The sequence below is a fragment of the Lineus longissimus genome, chromosome 11 (assembly GCF_910592395.1).
Source record: "Lineus longissimus chromosome 11, tnLinLong1.2, whole genome shotgun sequence".
In the NCBI taxonomy this organism is placed as follows: domain Eukaryota; kingdom Metazoa; phylum Nemertea; class Pilidiophora; order Heteronemertea; family Lineidae; genus Lineus; species Lineus longissimus.
In genome coordinates, this window is record NC_088318.1 from 16,120,414 (window position 1) to 16,136,853 (window position 16,440).

A 16,440-nucleotide genomic window follows, 5' to 3' on the forward strand; every position below is an offset into this window, starting at 1 on the left:
GAACAAAACTTTACATTTTTTGCCAACTTAGTCGGAAGCATTCGGTCTTTTCCGGTCGACGTGCATATTTTTCCACAAGATGGCGGTAAAAATGGCAGAGAGATTTACCTGTCGGTCAGTGATGCATCCGCAGTATCTTTGTAAGTAGAATTTGGAGTCTGATGTCGTCAAACGATTCATTGCGCGACCGCTTTACGGCATAGCGGCAAGTAAACAAATCCTGGTTTACTCCTGTCAAAAAGTGCTGAATTTTCCTACTTTTCTCAGCCCGATTTCCATATTGTCTTGCTAGAATGATTCCTAAAGACCCCAACGCAGGGCTTGACCCATTGGCGTTGGAATTAACTCATGAGATAAACATGGAATTAAAGAAACAAGAAGCGCAACAAAATCAGCTGCTGTCAAACATGTCAAACTGGGAACATCAAGATCTTGCACAGGTATACCACAATTTTACTCATCAAAGAGGCATTCGTGAAAATGAAATAATCAAACAAGCTTTCTACTTTGTTCAGACAGGAGAGTCGACAAACTACCGAGGTGTCCCCATAGTGGGGGAATCTTCCCGTCAGACCTGTCCGCTTCATGCGGACCCTATGGCCAATTGCATGTACATTCTCACTTGCCAGTGCCACACCCAGTCCCAGGTCATTGGGCTTGTTTGAAAGATATGACCATGCCTTCTTCTCCCATAAAACCCGCAGCCATGTCATGAGCTGCTCCCAGTTTTTGTCAATAAGTTACATGTATGAATTTAACATGGTGAATATTGATTTGACCCATTTTTCAGACTCCTTATAAAGTTGGATGCAAATTTGAAAAAACCATAGGACTGTTGAGCTTGACGCAGAACACGACAATCAAGGTTGTTCAGTTGGCCTTCTTACATATACACAATTCATTCATAATTAAATTTCCTTGTTATTTTGTTATCGTTGTGGTTACTGTTATGATTGTTTCTGTTTTCTGTTTTCATTATCGACATCATTTGATATTATCATCATTTATAGCTTAAATAATTTGGCAAATCTATGGTGCCTTTTAATGTATAAAATTATAGTAAAAGATACTTAGAAATCACTATGCAGACCAGGATAAGATAAGGTTGTGTAACAAACTGGGGTCATGGGGCACATCAATCATCTCCTCGTTGACGTTATCATTAATAGGTCGTTCTATCCATTATTGCAGGTTAAAATCCGAGTTCTCCGAGGCCATGAAGATGCCGTCAAGACGTGTCAGTTTTGTTTTGATGATAAAAAGATTTTATCAGCATCTTACGATAAAAGCATCCGGCTTTGGGACTTTGAGACAGGTGCCCTCATACATAAGTATGATAGTGGTCATGTCCAGTACGTCTCTGGAGCCAGGATGAGTCCCTGTAATTCAAGGTGAGAAATATTGTCCCCTAACCCTATATCTTTGATATCAAATGTGCGTTGGGGCCGTAATTATTACCCAAGCATCCAACTGGGGTCAGTTTTGTAACTAAAGTTACTATACAACATAATGGGCACGTGCAAAGTTGTTTATAAGACTAAGAGCATGGGCTTATACGAGCGATGACACAGTACATATACCTAATATAATTTCTCATTTCAGGTTTGCCTCTTGTGGTTGGGACAAAAGACTCAATATTTGGGATGTTGAAACTGGAGAAATATTGGTAAGATTTAACTTTTTAAAAGTTATTTTACATTTTAATCCAGAACCGAAGACGTTGAAACTGACACTTCTTCTCGCACAGTGGTAGTGATTGTAAAGGAATGGAATGATACCTTTGTTTCTGCAAGTGATGATTTTTGTTGGATACCGTACATAAATTGACATTGCTAATTTCAGTGGACAGGCGACCATCATGGTATTGTAACATGCTGTGATTATTCCTCTGACGGAGGTCTGATTGTGACAGGGTCTGACCTGGACTTCAAAGTTCGAGTCTGGGATGCAAGGAGTGGCAAAGTAGTCAAAGAAATGAAAGGTTTGATACTTGTGTTCTAAGATTTAAACACAAAATGAATGCAAGGGCTGACCGTGATGCTGGTACACCATGATATCAGCTGAGTATCAGGCCCACGGGGCTCTTGTTCCATCAATGCTTAGATCAGCAAAAGCTATTCCTCTGTAAGCATACATCACTTGACACGGTTGAGCTACTTCACATAACGTCACGCAAGTCTGGAATATCTTTTCAGTTCACCCTACTCATTACAACTTTTTCTCTCTCTGTTTTTAGATCTTCATAAAAGTACCATAACAAGTTGCCAGTTTAGTCCAATGAATGACAGAATCGTGACCACATCAATGGATAAGACAACCAAATTCTTCGATATGAAGAGCGAACAAACAACCTTAACCCTTGAGTATGTAAACTACTCTGTAACTTTTCTTTTAAATAATTGGATTCCTCTCAATGGAGTTTGAAGTTTTGAATCAATTAGTGACTGACTGTTAGTATTATTGCAGTTTGCCTATCGAGTTGTGATGACTCCTGACTGGGTTTACAGTATGTGATTTCGGTATTTCCCTTTCAAGAAATCCAGAATGGTACGGTATATTCACAAATTGCTATTTTCTAGGGGCCACATCAATGCCATAAGTGATGCCAGCTTCAGTCAAGATGAGCGATGGCTGGCGACATCGTCGTGGGACAAGACTATACAGCTCTGGGATATCTCGACTGGAATGTATCGATCTGAGGGCCCCAAGACGCTCAACAAGGGACACGAAGGCTCGGTCAGCTGTTGTTCTTTTAGTTCTAATGGTGAGTCGGAGTTAGGAATGTTTTTGTGATAGAAGTCACCTGTAATGCATGTTTTCAACTGATAAACCCGGGCCTCCATTATAAATAGAGACTGTGCACAAATCACCTATCATTCATGCCTTCAGGCGCGCACGTAGAGCTTCTCTTTTTCACCAGGCAATGCATTAATCCATTATATTCCACTATGCATAATGCTTTGGTCTTTGTTGTTATTTCAGGTATGTTGTTGGTGTCGGGATCATATGACCAGAGCGTTGTGGTTTGGGACATTGAGAACTATGTACAGAAACTAAAACTGCAGGGTCACAGTGACTGGGTGGAAGATGTTGCCTTCTCCAAGGATCATAACTGGATTGTCACTTGCTCAAAGGTTAGCTGAAATAAGAAATCTTCGAGGTGCCTCTGAATTTTTCTTGAATAACTGCTTTGCCCTACTGTTCTGATGGTTCTGTATTACTGGCTCCGTCTTGCTTTTTCATGCAAGGCGAAGTGAGGGTTTACAGGTAGTGAGGTGGTGGTAGGAATTTTATCCATGATTCTAAGGCCTAGGTTTCTTGTCAGCTTCATGAAACATGTGTTTAATACAAGTTTACGATATTCATTTGCAGGATAGCACAGTGCGTCTTTGGAACATTGAGCACAGCGAACACATTCCAGTTGTACTGGAAAATAAGAGATCGATAGGACTGAAAATAGCCAAGGTGAGGTTTTCTATAACATTGTAAACCAAACTAGGGAAAGATAACATCATAATATAATGGGACAGCGATTTCAAAGAATACATTTTGCTGAAATAGTTCATGTACATGTGTGATGTGGCCTATACATGTAGATGCGAGCTCATGTCGTCAATGTTTCGAAGCTCCCAAGTTGCATACATGTAATTATTCTTATCTGCTTTTTTAGTGCCTCAAGTGTGGGAAACCATTCTCCATGGCCCAAATAGACGACGCAGATGTGGTTAACATCTGTGTATTCTGCCGCCTCGCCAAACGTCAAGAGGCAATCACGTATGACATGATCAATTACTCCGAGCCAATACCAGAAGAACAAGAATCTAAGGCGGCGAAAGACGGCCCAAATATCGAGACATTTTGAGAAAAGGGCCTAGTTTTTCTTTCATTAAGAATTGAACTATGTAGTAAACATCTACACGTATTGTGAACCATGCCATTTTCGAGGAGCGAGTGCTCTTGAAATCAACTTTACCACAGTTCGTGAAACATGCCAAAATAACACACACAAAGATTTTCACGGTTTACAGTACCCCGAATCTGCAACTGATCAGAAATCTGTCCATAATGATGACATTCTTGTCTTGGACAGTACTGTCGATCGGAAATCCGTCCATAATGATAACATTCTTGTCTTGGACAGTACTGTCGATCAGAAATCCGTCCATAATGATTTCATTCTTGTCCTGAACAGTCGACTGTGCTTGTCAACGAGTCAGTTTTTCGGTACTCTTCTTGACTGTACATTTTGTAAATATGTTTATATGTGTGAAATTACTTATGAATAAAGGATTTGTACCACAACTTAGTTATGCTTGCTCATATAGAACTGTTCTCAGTAAAACTGCTGTGCAAAATTAATGGGTTGTCATCTCAACTTGCCAGGGCCAGCTATACTCAACTCCATTAAGGACATGGATTTGGGTGGAATTTATTCCTCCCCAATTTGACTGAGGCAATCTGCACACCTTGATTTGCGACAGCATTTGCAAGTCCAAAGGGTGTCTGTTGAAGGGAGGTTCTGCTACTGTATACAAGGGATAATTAGGCCACTACATGTATCTGTCTCAATCTCAGTTTTGAAGTGAAGAGGGGCAGCCAAAATCTAGTACAGCGTGGATGTCCTGCTTGGTTGTTACAGGTGCGAGGTAGAATCAATCCCTGCAGCACAGCAAGTGCAGTTTTTCATGAATAAAACAGACAATTCTAGATAGATTTTAAAACATCAACTTTTAATGATGATAATCTAATGTACAGCCAAATCATGGATTAAATGTCCTATTAGAATCGTCTCTTCTTCTTTGAACCTGAAAATGTATAAGGAGTATGGATTTAGAGACATTTTCTGAAAATATCGACAAAGGACAGACAGAACTCGAGATTTCACATTGTAACCTCAAGGCTCATAAAGAAGGAAACGCCTCAAGTAGGCTCAATTCGAGAGCAAGGCAAATTTATATGTTTGTTTTTTTTTCTGGTGGCTAGTTTTTGACAATTGGAAATTTGGGAGTTCTTTCTCACCTTTCTTACTGCCTTTTCCTTTTGACAGACGTTTCCTCTTCTTCTGTCCAGAACCACCCTGGAAACAAAGATTCATAAAAATATGAGTATGAAAGTGCATGAGCTGCAAATTGCCAAAGGTTCTGCAGTCATGAGTGGATCTGCAAACTCTTGTTACACATTGGTATTAAATCTATACAGCAGGAGTTGCATGTGTCTCTTGAGATGATTTCATGATATAGCTGACACTGTGTACACTCTATTGAGATCTTCACTGCATTACTGTGGGTCAAGCGTCACCAGTTACTAGCATCTAGGTAATGTTTTGGCACTAGTTTCCTGGAGAAGTTTCCTCATTTTCAAGCAAATGACCCAGCACAATCTTAGCGCAAGAGAAATCACAATTGGGAATCAACTTACCTCAACATCTGCTGCAGTCATCGTTAGCGCTCCAAAACTCCCGAACTTTGTGATACCATCAATACCAGATGACATTTCTGATTGTCGTTGTGCATGCTTTTCCTGTTTGGTCATTGACAGACGAATGAAATTATCCTCTTCGTAATTCTGCTGGTGTTCCATATCATTTTTTCGTTTCCTTGAATGAACGATAGCGGAATTGGCGACCTCTTCTGGTCCGTGATGGTACTCATTGCGCAGATCTTCCATGATGCTTGCACTTAATGCCTTCTTCTGAGCTTTTGCAAGTCTCATCTCGTCACGATCCTTCTGTGTTACGTCACCATCTGAAAAACATACGAAAAGCATTTTAATTCCAATGTAAAATACTTTTTGTTCAATTAATAAAACTTATACATTTCATCGGGTACAACAATTCATTGACCTCAGAAGAGAGAACCTGCCAATGAGCCGCGTACTTACCATAATAGACTGAAGCCAGTTTGGGCGGAACATATTTCTTCGATTTACTTGTTCCCTCATCATCATCTGATCCACTCTCATTCTCTTCCTCACCGAACTGAAAAACCAAATGATTGCAATGAGGGGATGCACAGGAAGCATTACTGAATCTTCAAATATGAATTCAAATCCAAGAAACACATTATTTTATTGGCTATGATATAAATGCATTTGACACAGTATTCCTATTCAGCAACCAACACATTTTACTATTACATGTTACATTGTTGATTTAAAAATCAAGAAGAAGTAAAGAAGACACCAACCTTGCTGACCATATTTTCAGGATTTGCCTTGAATCTAAGAGGATTGTCATTATCTGAAAGGAGACGTTCAATATTAATATATTATTGCGTATTTTTAGTTTTATAAAAAAACTTCATTCTTCTGCAAACATACAATCCACTGGTATGTCCCAAACATTTTCCTGTATCAGATAGTTTCATTTAGTTCAGACTCAAATACTTTTGGGCATGAATCAGTTTGATTATTAAAATATAGATATGCTCCAGCGAGAATGAGGCTCAACGAGAGCACATCAAGGCTGCTGATCAGAACAACTTCAATCAAGCAGTACACACCTAGGGCTCCAGTAACAGCAGTTTTTATGACTTTGTCTATCTGGTATTTTAACTTCCGGTCGATTGGCCGCATTTTCTCCAAAACCTGGAAAGACATTGCGACATACTCATGAATGAACCTTGATATCCAGTGATTTGAACGACCAAACATCACAGACAAAGAGTTGTATACTTTTCTTGAAACTACAGACATTGCAGCGTCTTATTCTCCTTCATTTTCCCTGTGATAGTAGTGTGTTTCTTTATGGCACCACTATACTGACCCAGCGATACACCAATTCAGGCCTGCAGATTACAGAATAGATTCATCTCCTGAGCCAGGCAATCTCCACGACAACAATATGGAACTCAGTTTCAACGATTTTAGACTTACCGTTCGAATTTCCACAAGCCTTTCGATGTCAACCAGTCCCTCTATCTGGTTCCCAGTTGACTTCTGTAGCATGAGGTGGGTGAGGTTGATGAGGTAACTGAGTAGAAGATGATACTTCACTTCGAGGAAGCTGATACCCTGTGGAAAGACAAAAGGAGATTACCACGATTTCAGGTCCTTAAACAATCTCATCTCTTAACGTTACCTGGAATGAGCCAAGACAATATACTTGGCAATTTTACAGAAGAACTTTTTTTCTGCGGACTACAGTATTTTTTTATAAGCTAACTGCAGAGAGAGTCAGTCTAAATCAACCATTACCCGCTAAGTCAGCAGAGACCCTCTCAATTAGGACATTTAGATGGCATATTGGTTATTTCAATTCATTTTTACCTCGGTGATATCAAAAGGGTGTTATTCGTTTTCAGTTACAAAAATGCTTTTTTGTACCTTTGCAGTGACAATGTCTCCATCCTCCACTTTCTTTGTCACAGCTTTGATGCTTTCAGTCACTTCATTTACTTTAGACTGAATGTCTTGCAGTGTGTTGACGACAGGCGGCACATCATTCGCAATCATAGCCTGAAGAAGACAAGGTCTCATTAGGTCTCGTTAGGCAGGTTTTTTTGGAATATCCTGTAGTAAGACTAAACGGCCTGGTCAATTTCCGACACCGGACCATCTTTATAAAGTGTGATTTTAGGGACATGAGATACATTATATTCATAAAACTGCATATCGTTGGAAAGATAAATTTCTCAACTATGTCACTGATGCACTTTTGATACTTGGACCTTCATGTATAAAGAGAAAACGTGACAACTTTACCATTTTCAGAACTACACTCACCATTTTCAAGTTGAAACCATCGAAGGTCAAGGTCGGAGGTTAAAGGTCACAAAAACTATTTGGGAATAATATCACGAGCCACTGTTTTTTTAGCAAAGATTAACTATTGGCCAGTAAAATTAAGTAAAAAAAACAGGGGGTCAAACATCTAGTTTTTCTAATATGGAGGAAAATTTGCAGAAAACCTAAAAATAGAAACTACGCATTTTATTGTTGTTGCCGACGTATGTGTACACTGAACTTGGGATGTGCGTCGGCCCCGTGTTGAAATGCCGGTGCGTTTTTCGCTGATTTGTGCAAAATTCAACATATCTCAAAAGTTCAATGGTTGACCCTTGATTTCTTTTTTGATTTTTGTGTAGTGTAAGCAACTTTCTTTCACGGGAGAATGGTCACTGTAAGAATTATTCAGGAAGAAATGTATAATATTTGGGGTTTTCCGTGATTGTCCGGCCAAATTGGCAATATTGCCATTTGGGATGGTGAACAGCGCTAGGACTAGGAGCAAATGCGACGCTTATGATTTATCTAAAGAAATAAAATGCCTGATTTAACATCCTGCAGAATCAGGGTAATCGGGCGTTTCCAGTGATATACGACACAAATGGGTTTTCCTCATGCAATCACTTTGGAAACGCATTTTAAAATAGATGTTACGTCCTGTTAATGGGGCACGTCATCATCGCGTACATTCGGGAAAAACTCTCTAACGAGACCCAAGTCACAATAATCAAAAAGGTTATTTATTCATGGCTTATGGCCAATCTCATTACCAATCTGGCTTCACGGCCTATTAGTGTATTACATCTGACACCTTTGTTTGGTTATCTAAGGCAACAACAGACTCAGTCAACCTTGAAGGAAAGTTTGCGTGTGTTACATAAAACCACTACCTGTCACATTTTATACCTTCCAATGCTTAGTTCAAGCATGCAGTGCAAGCAGAATATTCTTTCTGGCAGGGTGTGCACACTTTGACTCATTTCAACATTATGAAATAGCCAAATTACATGTGTTCAGCATCAATGTTCCAAAAGGTGGGTGTCACCTACTAAATCTTGACATTATATCGTTTTACAGGCAAAAGGGATTTTGGAAGAGAGCCCAACTTTCCTTTGATTATTTTTTTGTGGAAAATATGTATTTTTAGGAGTCATTGCATGAGAGAATCAGGCAAAATCTGGTACTTTCATTGGATCTGGCTGAAAGTTGCTTTTTTCATGACTTGATGATATTATGTATCTGTTTCAATTTGTCATTCCAGATGCTAAAAACCCTCTCCGCGATTGCAACTGAAGAATCTTGTATGATTTGCAAGGGTATGTATATCAGCACGACGATGGATCGGCATGATATGCCATGACCTAGCTCACATTTATTTCCATAATAAGGTCAACCTCTGCCAAAGGAAAGCAAATCATGTGAAAAATTGAGATTCAACCATTATTTTTCGGCATTTAGTATAATGACTGCTGAGTACTAATACAAATACAAGCAGAAATGCTGTAATTTTATTACACATTTGTGCCAATTTAATATTTCAGATGACACAACCTTGTCCGCAATTGCATTCGAAGATTCTTGTTTGATTTCCAAGAAGAAGGGTAGGTATAGTATCTGGTTATGACTCGTCTGCCTTGTCAATAGAGGTGCCACTGTCAAATCTGTGTTATTGTTGGTAAAATAAACTTGTAACTTGACTCCCACAGATCCTCAAGGCAGTGAAAATATTCCAGACTTATAATTGGCGAGTTATATGGAAAAAGGATGAAACAATTTATTTTGGCATGAAGAATACAAATTACGAAACACATTCTAACTGTTATCGCCATTGCAACTTTATTATGTGCACTCTCCTAACTAATCAAAGATATTAAAACTTTCAACATATCCATAATTTGAATTTCAAAATGAAAGATTTTTATACCAAGAAATGTTTATAAAATGCCGTAATAAATTCGGTACAAATTTTTCCATATCATGTTTTGGTCATGTAATTAAAAATGAATTGACAGTGACACTTCTCTCTCCAAATCAGGCGGGTTATTCAAAAGTTGTAACCATAGTAAGATGTTTTGTGTGTGTGTGTGTGTGTGTGTTTGAGACGGGATAGGAAAAGGGTGCGGGAGGTCATGTGGGGCGGGGGGGAGAGACTATGGTGACTGTTGTGAGAGTTGGAAGTGTGTCTGATGACCGACTTGCTCATTTTGTAGCTATTGTTGTTATTCTAGTTGTTAGAGTAGTTATCGTAGTTATCTAGCTATCGTAGTTATCTAGCTATTATAGTTGTTATTCTTTTGTTTCCTGCTTATCATCTATTTGAACCTATTCAGCTTTCAGTTGTCCAGGCCAGGCCAGGTGACCAATGACGATGATAGATTGGGTTCGATTCAAGCTGTACGCTTGGTGTATTTGGTTATCGTGACTGGCGACTTGAGTCTATCTCATCTCATGTCCAAAGCGCGGTGGCTGGGTCCCAGGCATGCTTGCCACTTTGTTCTGCGGTCCTCATCTAAGTTTCGACGGTGATGACATGGACTTAGGTTCAAAGTACGTGTTCCCTTTGAGTCATTGTGGTTGATTGATGGGGGGAATAAACAGTTGCGTGTCGCTAGTCATTCAATTGGTCCCCTTGTTTTAGAGTGTTGGCGGGATAAGTCTTACGACTGTTAACAATAGTAAGCAATAGCTGGCCAGCGATCCCCTACCTGATCTCGAGGGGGATGGAATGACTGGGGTTAAGACCTGTTGTTAACCTGCGGAATTTCGTCGGATGAAATGTCAGGCGTGTCCGTGTGGGACTTGTGCTGAACCTGTTTAGTACATATAACGAAGACATTGGGCTCTTTGGATAACAACAGTGTTCTTCACCTCCTTGTGCCTCACAAAGCTAATAATATACACCCCCTGAAATCGACAAGACGGCGATGAAGAAGGAGAGCCGGCCTCCAACTCGTCAGCCGAGAAGACACTGGATGGAACACAAGAAGATGTTGCTGCCAATGTTGGAGCCATACAGGGTAAGCATCACTTAGTCGTCAGTTATGTCTGGATTAAAAGAAGATGTCAAAATAACTCTGAAAAAAGTATCAATCTGTCGTACAATTTCAACTTTATACGTATTGGGGTGCTGCACTCAATTCTGTTCAATCTGTTTTGAAACCTCTTCAACCAATTTGTTCAAGAATGCAATTGAATGTGCTTTGTTGAATTCGTATTGACTGATTCTCATTAAAACTTGTGGTGTGCGCGTTAATACATATCAAAACAGTCCGTTGACAGGGGTCATGCACACAAGCTTGTGTTCTGTCTTGATTATCTACTAATTACAACAAAGGGCAGGGACACTCATCCGCGAAAGGCACGTTACTACAATACGTGGCAAGAGTTGCACTTTTCAAATCGAATTGCATGCGCATTAGGCCAAGTGTGGTGCAGCCGTTTCGAAACTGGTGTAGCCAATTCGTATTCTGGAGAGTGCTCTCTGGAAAACAGTTTTAAATCGGATTCAGTGTGAACGCAGCATGCAGTAGAAACACACAGAAATTAGATAAACCCCTCAACAAAATTTATGATTCTTTTTAGGCAGCCCGAGCCAACATTGTACAAGGGCCACAAGGACAAGGGACACAGGGACAAGGGACACAGGGACAAGGGACACAAAAGACGATATTGCAGTCTACAGGGTGAAATTTTGATCTGAATCTTGACGACCAAATAATTAGGAGTCGATCAGAGAAAAATAATAAAAAAAGAAGTAGAACTTAAAGGGTGTCATTGAAATTAATGTCAACTTATACATAGGAATCATCCCAAATAGACTGAAGCCAAAAGAAATTATTTCTTTTCTGTGAACCCTCTACCCCCTTATTAATATTATGACTAAAAACTGAAGACTCTGTCTTCATGTCTTCAACAAATGAAATTGGCCAGGATTCATGAAGATTACGCCTGCCAAAGAGTTTGCCGGTCAGCATTTTATTCCCAAGAAAACGCTGTCAACTGACAACCATCTCGCCCATATGAAAAGAAGAAAATCTTTTGGTTTCAATCTATTCATTTTGAGATGGGTCCTTGAATGTATTTTTCCTGTTATCTAGCCCTCTGCAGATTGAGATGATGGCTGTCGAGAAGATCCAACCACTCAACCACAGTCTACAATTCGTGCTATGGTAGATGTGACTCTCAACGATTTTGGATGACAAAGGAATCCAATGCATATATGGTAAATATAAACAGATGACAAGACGGTAAATGGGTGAACACGCCATGGGCTGAGTTCGTTTCATCAAGTCGCAAAATGGTTGATTTTATCTTCAAACTGCACGAGCAACCTCAGTTTGGAATTGAATTGCTAATCAAGTGTCAAGTACTCTAGCGTTGTGGTCGTCAGTATTCTAAGCCTTTTAGAAAATTAACTGGTAAATTTGATAAAACTGAATGAAAGGCCCTACGGCACATGCATCAATCATGGTAGAATAATGGAGTAACCTTAAATTTTGTTTTCCAGTCGCTCACAGATACGGGCAGACGACAGAGATTCGAGTGGATTCAGTGGATCGAATGGTTGCGCTGAGGGATATCCATGTGCAGGATTGATGAACCACAGTTCAGCAAACGATGCCTTGACAGACCAATTCAAGGAGAACCTTCGCTAAGATGAAGAAGGGAACATGTTTACTGTGTGGATGGGAAGGACACTTAAATGTCCGTCATTCTAATAGACTATTATGACAATATTCTAATTGACTAGAATGACAATCTTAACTCGAAAGGGACTCTCTGGACTTACAGAAAGCTACGGACATAGAGTCCTGACATGATACCCTGCAGCCACCATGAGGACAGCCTATCTCATACCTACGGAAGGATGCCATCACACGGTAATATAAACAAATCAATTTCAGTTTTTTAAATGCCCTTAGGTATAGCCATTGGCCTGATTTAGAGATCGTGAGCTCTCTGTTGAGGAACAATTTTCAAATGTTATTTTTGCGACACCAATTACAGTGCAATTTTCATCAAACTCGCGGTGATGATAGTTTGGACCAATCTCAATTAGTAAAACAATAAAATGTTGCAAAAAGAACTGGACGATAAAGAATGTTCTTGGTTGTAAACAGGATAATTTAGTTATGTACATGCAAAATCAAAGGCTTTAATCACGTTGAAGGGGGACTATAAGCAGGAGGGGGGGGGGGGGGGGTAAAATTGGCCATCTTCAGGTGACTAATATGCAAAGTAAGAGCACTGGGTCAGGTTATATTCAGCACTAAATGTATCCCTCATACAGCGTGAATAGTTTGGACATACTCTGAGAGGTGAGAGACCCTTATTGGTGACTTTGTGTTAAACTTATCTTGCCTACCTTGCGGCTGCCTTTTGATTCCTCTTTGGAAAGCTGCCCAGGCACTTATTTGTAATGAGCATGAATATCAACTGTTGCTGATAAACAATAGCTAAAGACTCGGTAGAAACCCTTTGGTAGTGATGGTCAGGGTCTGGTCGCAAGTATTAAATAAAAGTAAAAGTGTGTTGTTTTATTACATAAGCAGTATTATGGCAACACCTTTTTGCACTCAATATAAAGAATGGTTAAAACTATCATCTGTGCAATTCTGATGAAAATCGCGTTGTTAGTATTCTAAAATACCTGGATTTAGAATGAACCGCACTTGTGTAAATGCACCATGTGCCAACAAAGCCTCGTTTTGAGTTCAGCGGTTATGGTTAGGCCGCTTGGGTTGGTGCAATGTCGGTATTGATTGACTAACCAAAACCACAAGGGTGGAGCTAAACCTCGGCTCAAAATAATGACTTGGAAAATGCTCCTTAACCAAACCGCCCTTTTGACAAAACTTCCCAAATTCTAGTCCTTTACCTCCCTCTGAAACTGCTGATTAAGGATAGAATTAGTCATTGTAATGAAATCAGGCATGTCGGGGAGGAACACAGATTTGTGTCTCTTGCTCATCCAAAGCAGCGCTCAGCGTGAGAGTCCTAAATGAAGGTTTAATAGAGAAGATGTTTTCGAAAAGTTCTTCGTCTGAAACCTATAGCACTTTTCTTAACCAGCATGAATTGTCTACTACCACAAGATTATACGGTCAGCACAATGGCCCGGCCCCTTGACATTGAATTATCAACTTGAGCATGAATGAACAACCTTAATTTTATGTTGTCTTTTTCTTTTCAGCATGATGAGCCATCCCACAGAAGGGAGAAGGATGTTGTTGACCCAGCACATCCCAACCATGCTCCCATCGCCGTCAAGTAACAGTACGACGGTTAGATTGTATTTTGTCACCGTAGGCTTTATCGTTTTATCAAAATATCTGATTGAAAGGTGATTTAATGAAAATTCAAATTTTTCTGATGGTGAGAAGGCAAATATTTACTCTGCTTATGACAAGCATAGATTGTTTTAATCTATGTTTGGTTATGATCATGACTTGTGCCATGGTTCAAAATCTTACACTTTTCAAAGAAGGGATTGAAATTATCATTATGGCTTGTTTATGGCTAACAAGGGAGCCAATGATAAGTTGCTCCAGAACCCAAACAAAATAATTTTCAAGCTAAGTTTTGTTCTTAAGATAAGAAGGAATAACAATTTGGGGGATGGGTTGTTTGTGGCTACCAGAGAAGCCAACAGCTGCCAGATGAGGACCCTGAAATTCTTTTCAGGCAAAAGTTATTTGTATGCTTAAAAATCACCGAATTCATCAGATATTTACTGGTATATCCATCACTTTTGACATGGGGTCCATGTGTTCTTGTTTCGCTGACCCCACGAAACAAGAACACATGTGTCTGATGGAACTGTAGGCCTTTCATACTGTTTCTCAATCTCATCAGTACCACAGAATCAACTGACATGGCCTGGGCTCTGATGCCCATGACCTTACATCACACTGGCTGGTTCAGTTGCTCAATACATGTACTATCATGCTCGAGACAAATGACCAACAGTGAATTGTTGAATTTGAATTTCCTCCTTGAAGAAATACCAAAACATCTTTCCAGTTGAACTAAAACAGTCAGATTTAAAACTCTCACTGTTTTATTCGAAATTTAAAGACTGATCCTTCCCTTAGTGGTCACACTGTGAGCCGTTGTCAAAGCATGTCATTCGACAATGGTGGCATGCATGCATGTTTTGTTATGGCTTACCAGGAACCCCAAATTGTTGATGATGATGTTGTCCATGGGTACATCACCTTGGGCAATGAGTGATCACAATGGTTCCTTGATGACAATTTTTTACATGATACTGAATTGATTGAGAAAAGTGTAGCTTAAAAACGTCAACTTTTAGACGTTTTAAAACTTTTGTCCTGTATGAATGTATTTGTAAATCTTGCATGTAAATATTTTGTAAAATGTCTAATGAGATCTAGACTCCATGACTTGGCAAAAAGTATGGCAAAGCCAACTTTTAATCTTTGCCCTGTCGAGGTCACCTCTTTTGTCATGCAAACGACTTGTCATAACTGCTCCCTTTGTTATGCTAAGTGGCAGCCAGCTCTGTCCAGTGGCCATGACAAATGTGGTTCCTTTGTTATTCAAATCATCAGCAGTGACCAAATCTATTGTTAGCTCACATGGCTCACCTGAAGGCATGAACAATAGGTTTTAATACAATAGCTATTCATGTATTATAAACATGATGAATGCATGGAGAGGTTTTAGTGCTAACTCAAACCATTGTGGTGGAGTACATGTAGTTGAGTCTATTGTTTTTGATCTCAATTTAGCATTGTGTTGCAAGGACACTTATCAGTGTTTCTTTGTGACATCTTGTAAAGAAGTTGACCACGTCTTAAAGGGATAGAAAAACTATCATATCTCCCGGTCCTCTTCTTGTATTGGGCTTTCGGAGTGGTGCAGCCAAAAAATAATGTACTACGATCATTGTATGAACTATAATATATAATGTATTAAGTCATTTCAAACATAAGCACCTGTCACCTGTGTGATGGAGATGGCGACTCCCTCCGACTGCGTAGGTTTTCTCCCGGTATGCGGGTTTCCTCCTACACTACATTCCAAATCGTCATCTGTTTTCTTTGTAATGTACAGCAATAAAATTTTTTTGAAAGAGAAAAATTTTTTTTCTTATTGACTCGCCTGTTGACACACCATCACTAATCGAAACTTTTCATCGGAGCCACTGTTGTGCTTACCAGATATTGACCTTAAAAATTGGTCAAATAAAAAATCCCCCCCCCCCCCCCGAGGTCATCTTACCAAGTGGATTATGCATAAGGTTGCAACGACCAGAACCACTGTCTTGGACTACAAGCGCATACTGACCTTTGCACCCAAGGGGAAGAGTCCATTGATCATAATATTTGTTTGCATGGTAGTTCACTACCACTCGAGCTGTTTTCATGCTGGGTAAAAAACCAGTGGCATTCATTATAAGATAAGCCCCGAACCACAATCCTAGTCATGCTAAAAAAAGTCCCTTTGTTTTGATACAGATTATCGTGTTCCCCGAAATCTCATTCTGAGGAAATCGGGGGTTAATGTTCGCTTCTCAGCTTCAAACCCCCCAGGGACAATGTCACAATCTGTTCAACACCAGCATTGGCTGTCCACAGGTGGCAACATTGTCCTTGCAGCATCGCTTGAACAGTTTGGGTCCACAAAGGACTACTCATTTTGTAGAGGGGTCGAGATTTCATGCATCCACATCAATTTTACCCTGGAGCA

At 39.8% G+C, this 16,440-nt stretch overlaps 2 protein-coding genes and 1 long non-coding RNA gene across 4 annotated transcripts; 2 read left to right on the forward strand and 1 right to left on the reverse strand.

The window, feature by feature from the left end:
- Window positions 1–193: 193 nt before the first annotated feature.
- LOC135495624 (WD repeat-containing protein 88-like) lies at window positions 194–4,302 on the forward strand. The gene is made up of 9 exons (XM_064784434.1): window positions 194–440; window positions 1,192–1,391; window positions 1,603–1,666; window positions 1,843–1,981; window positions 2,237–2,363; window positions 2,580–2,764; window positions 2,983–3,134; window positions 3,373–3,465; window positions 3,671–4,302. The coding sequence occupies exons 1-9, from the start codon at window positions 294–296 to the stop codon at window positions 3,860–3,862; spliced, it is 1,299 nt and encodes a 432-aa protein (XP_064640504.1). The 5' UTR covers window positions 194–293; the 3' UTR covers window positions 3,863–4,302.
- A 409-nt stretch (window positions 4,303–4,711) lies between these two features.
- Window positions 4,712–7,748, reverse strand: LOC135495897 (neuroguidin-like). Its single transcript, XM_064784904.1, has 9 exons — window positions 7,723–7,748; window positions 7,324–7,455; window positions 6,874–7,011; window positions 6,501–6,585; window positions 6,186–6,238; window positions 5,881–5,977; window positions 5,419–5,744; window positions 5,020–5,077; window positions 4,712–4,805 (listed from the first exon to the last, which is right to left on the reverse strand). Exons 1-9 carry the CDS (start codon window positions 7,723–7,725, stop codon window positions 4,780–4,782), a joined length of 918 nt encoding a protein of 305 aa, XP_064640974.1. The 5' UTR covers window positions 7,726–7,748; the 3' UTR covers window positions 4,712–4,779.
- Window positions 7,749–8,002: 254 nt separating this feature from the next.
- LOC135495824 (uncharacterized) lies at window positions 8,003–15,831 on the forward strand. Of its 2 annotated transcripts, none has more exons than XR_010448600.1 (8): window positions 8,003–8,085; window positions 8,987–9,041; window positions 9,267–9,326; window positions 10,056–10,742; window positions 11,308–11,408; window positions 11,823–11,947; window positions 12,233–12,605; window positions 13,919–15,831. It is a non-coding gene; the product is annotated as an uncharacterized LOC135495824 (long non-coding RNA). The 2 variants fall into 2 exon arrangements; XR_010448599.1 differs by lacking the exon at window positions 8,003–8,085 and adding an exon at window positions 8,448–8,759.
- Window positions 15,832–16,440: the final 609 nt, after the last annotated feature.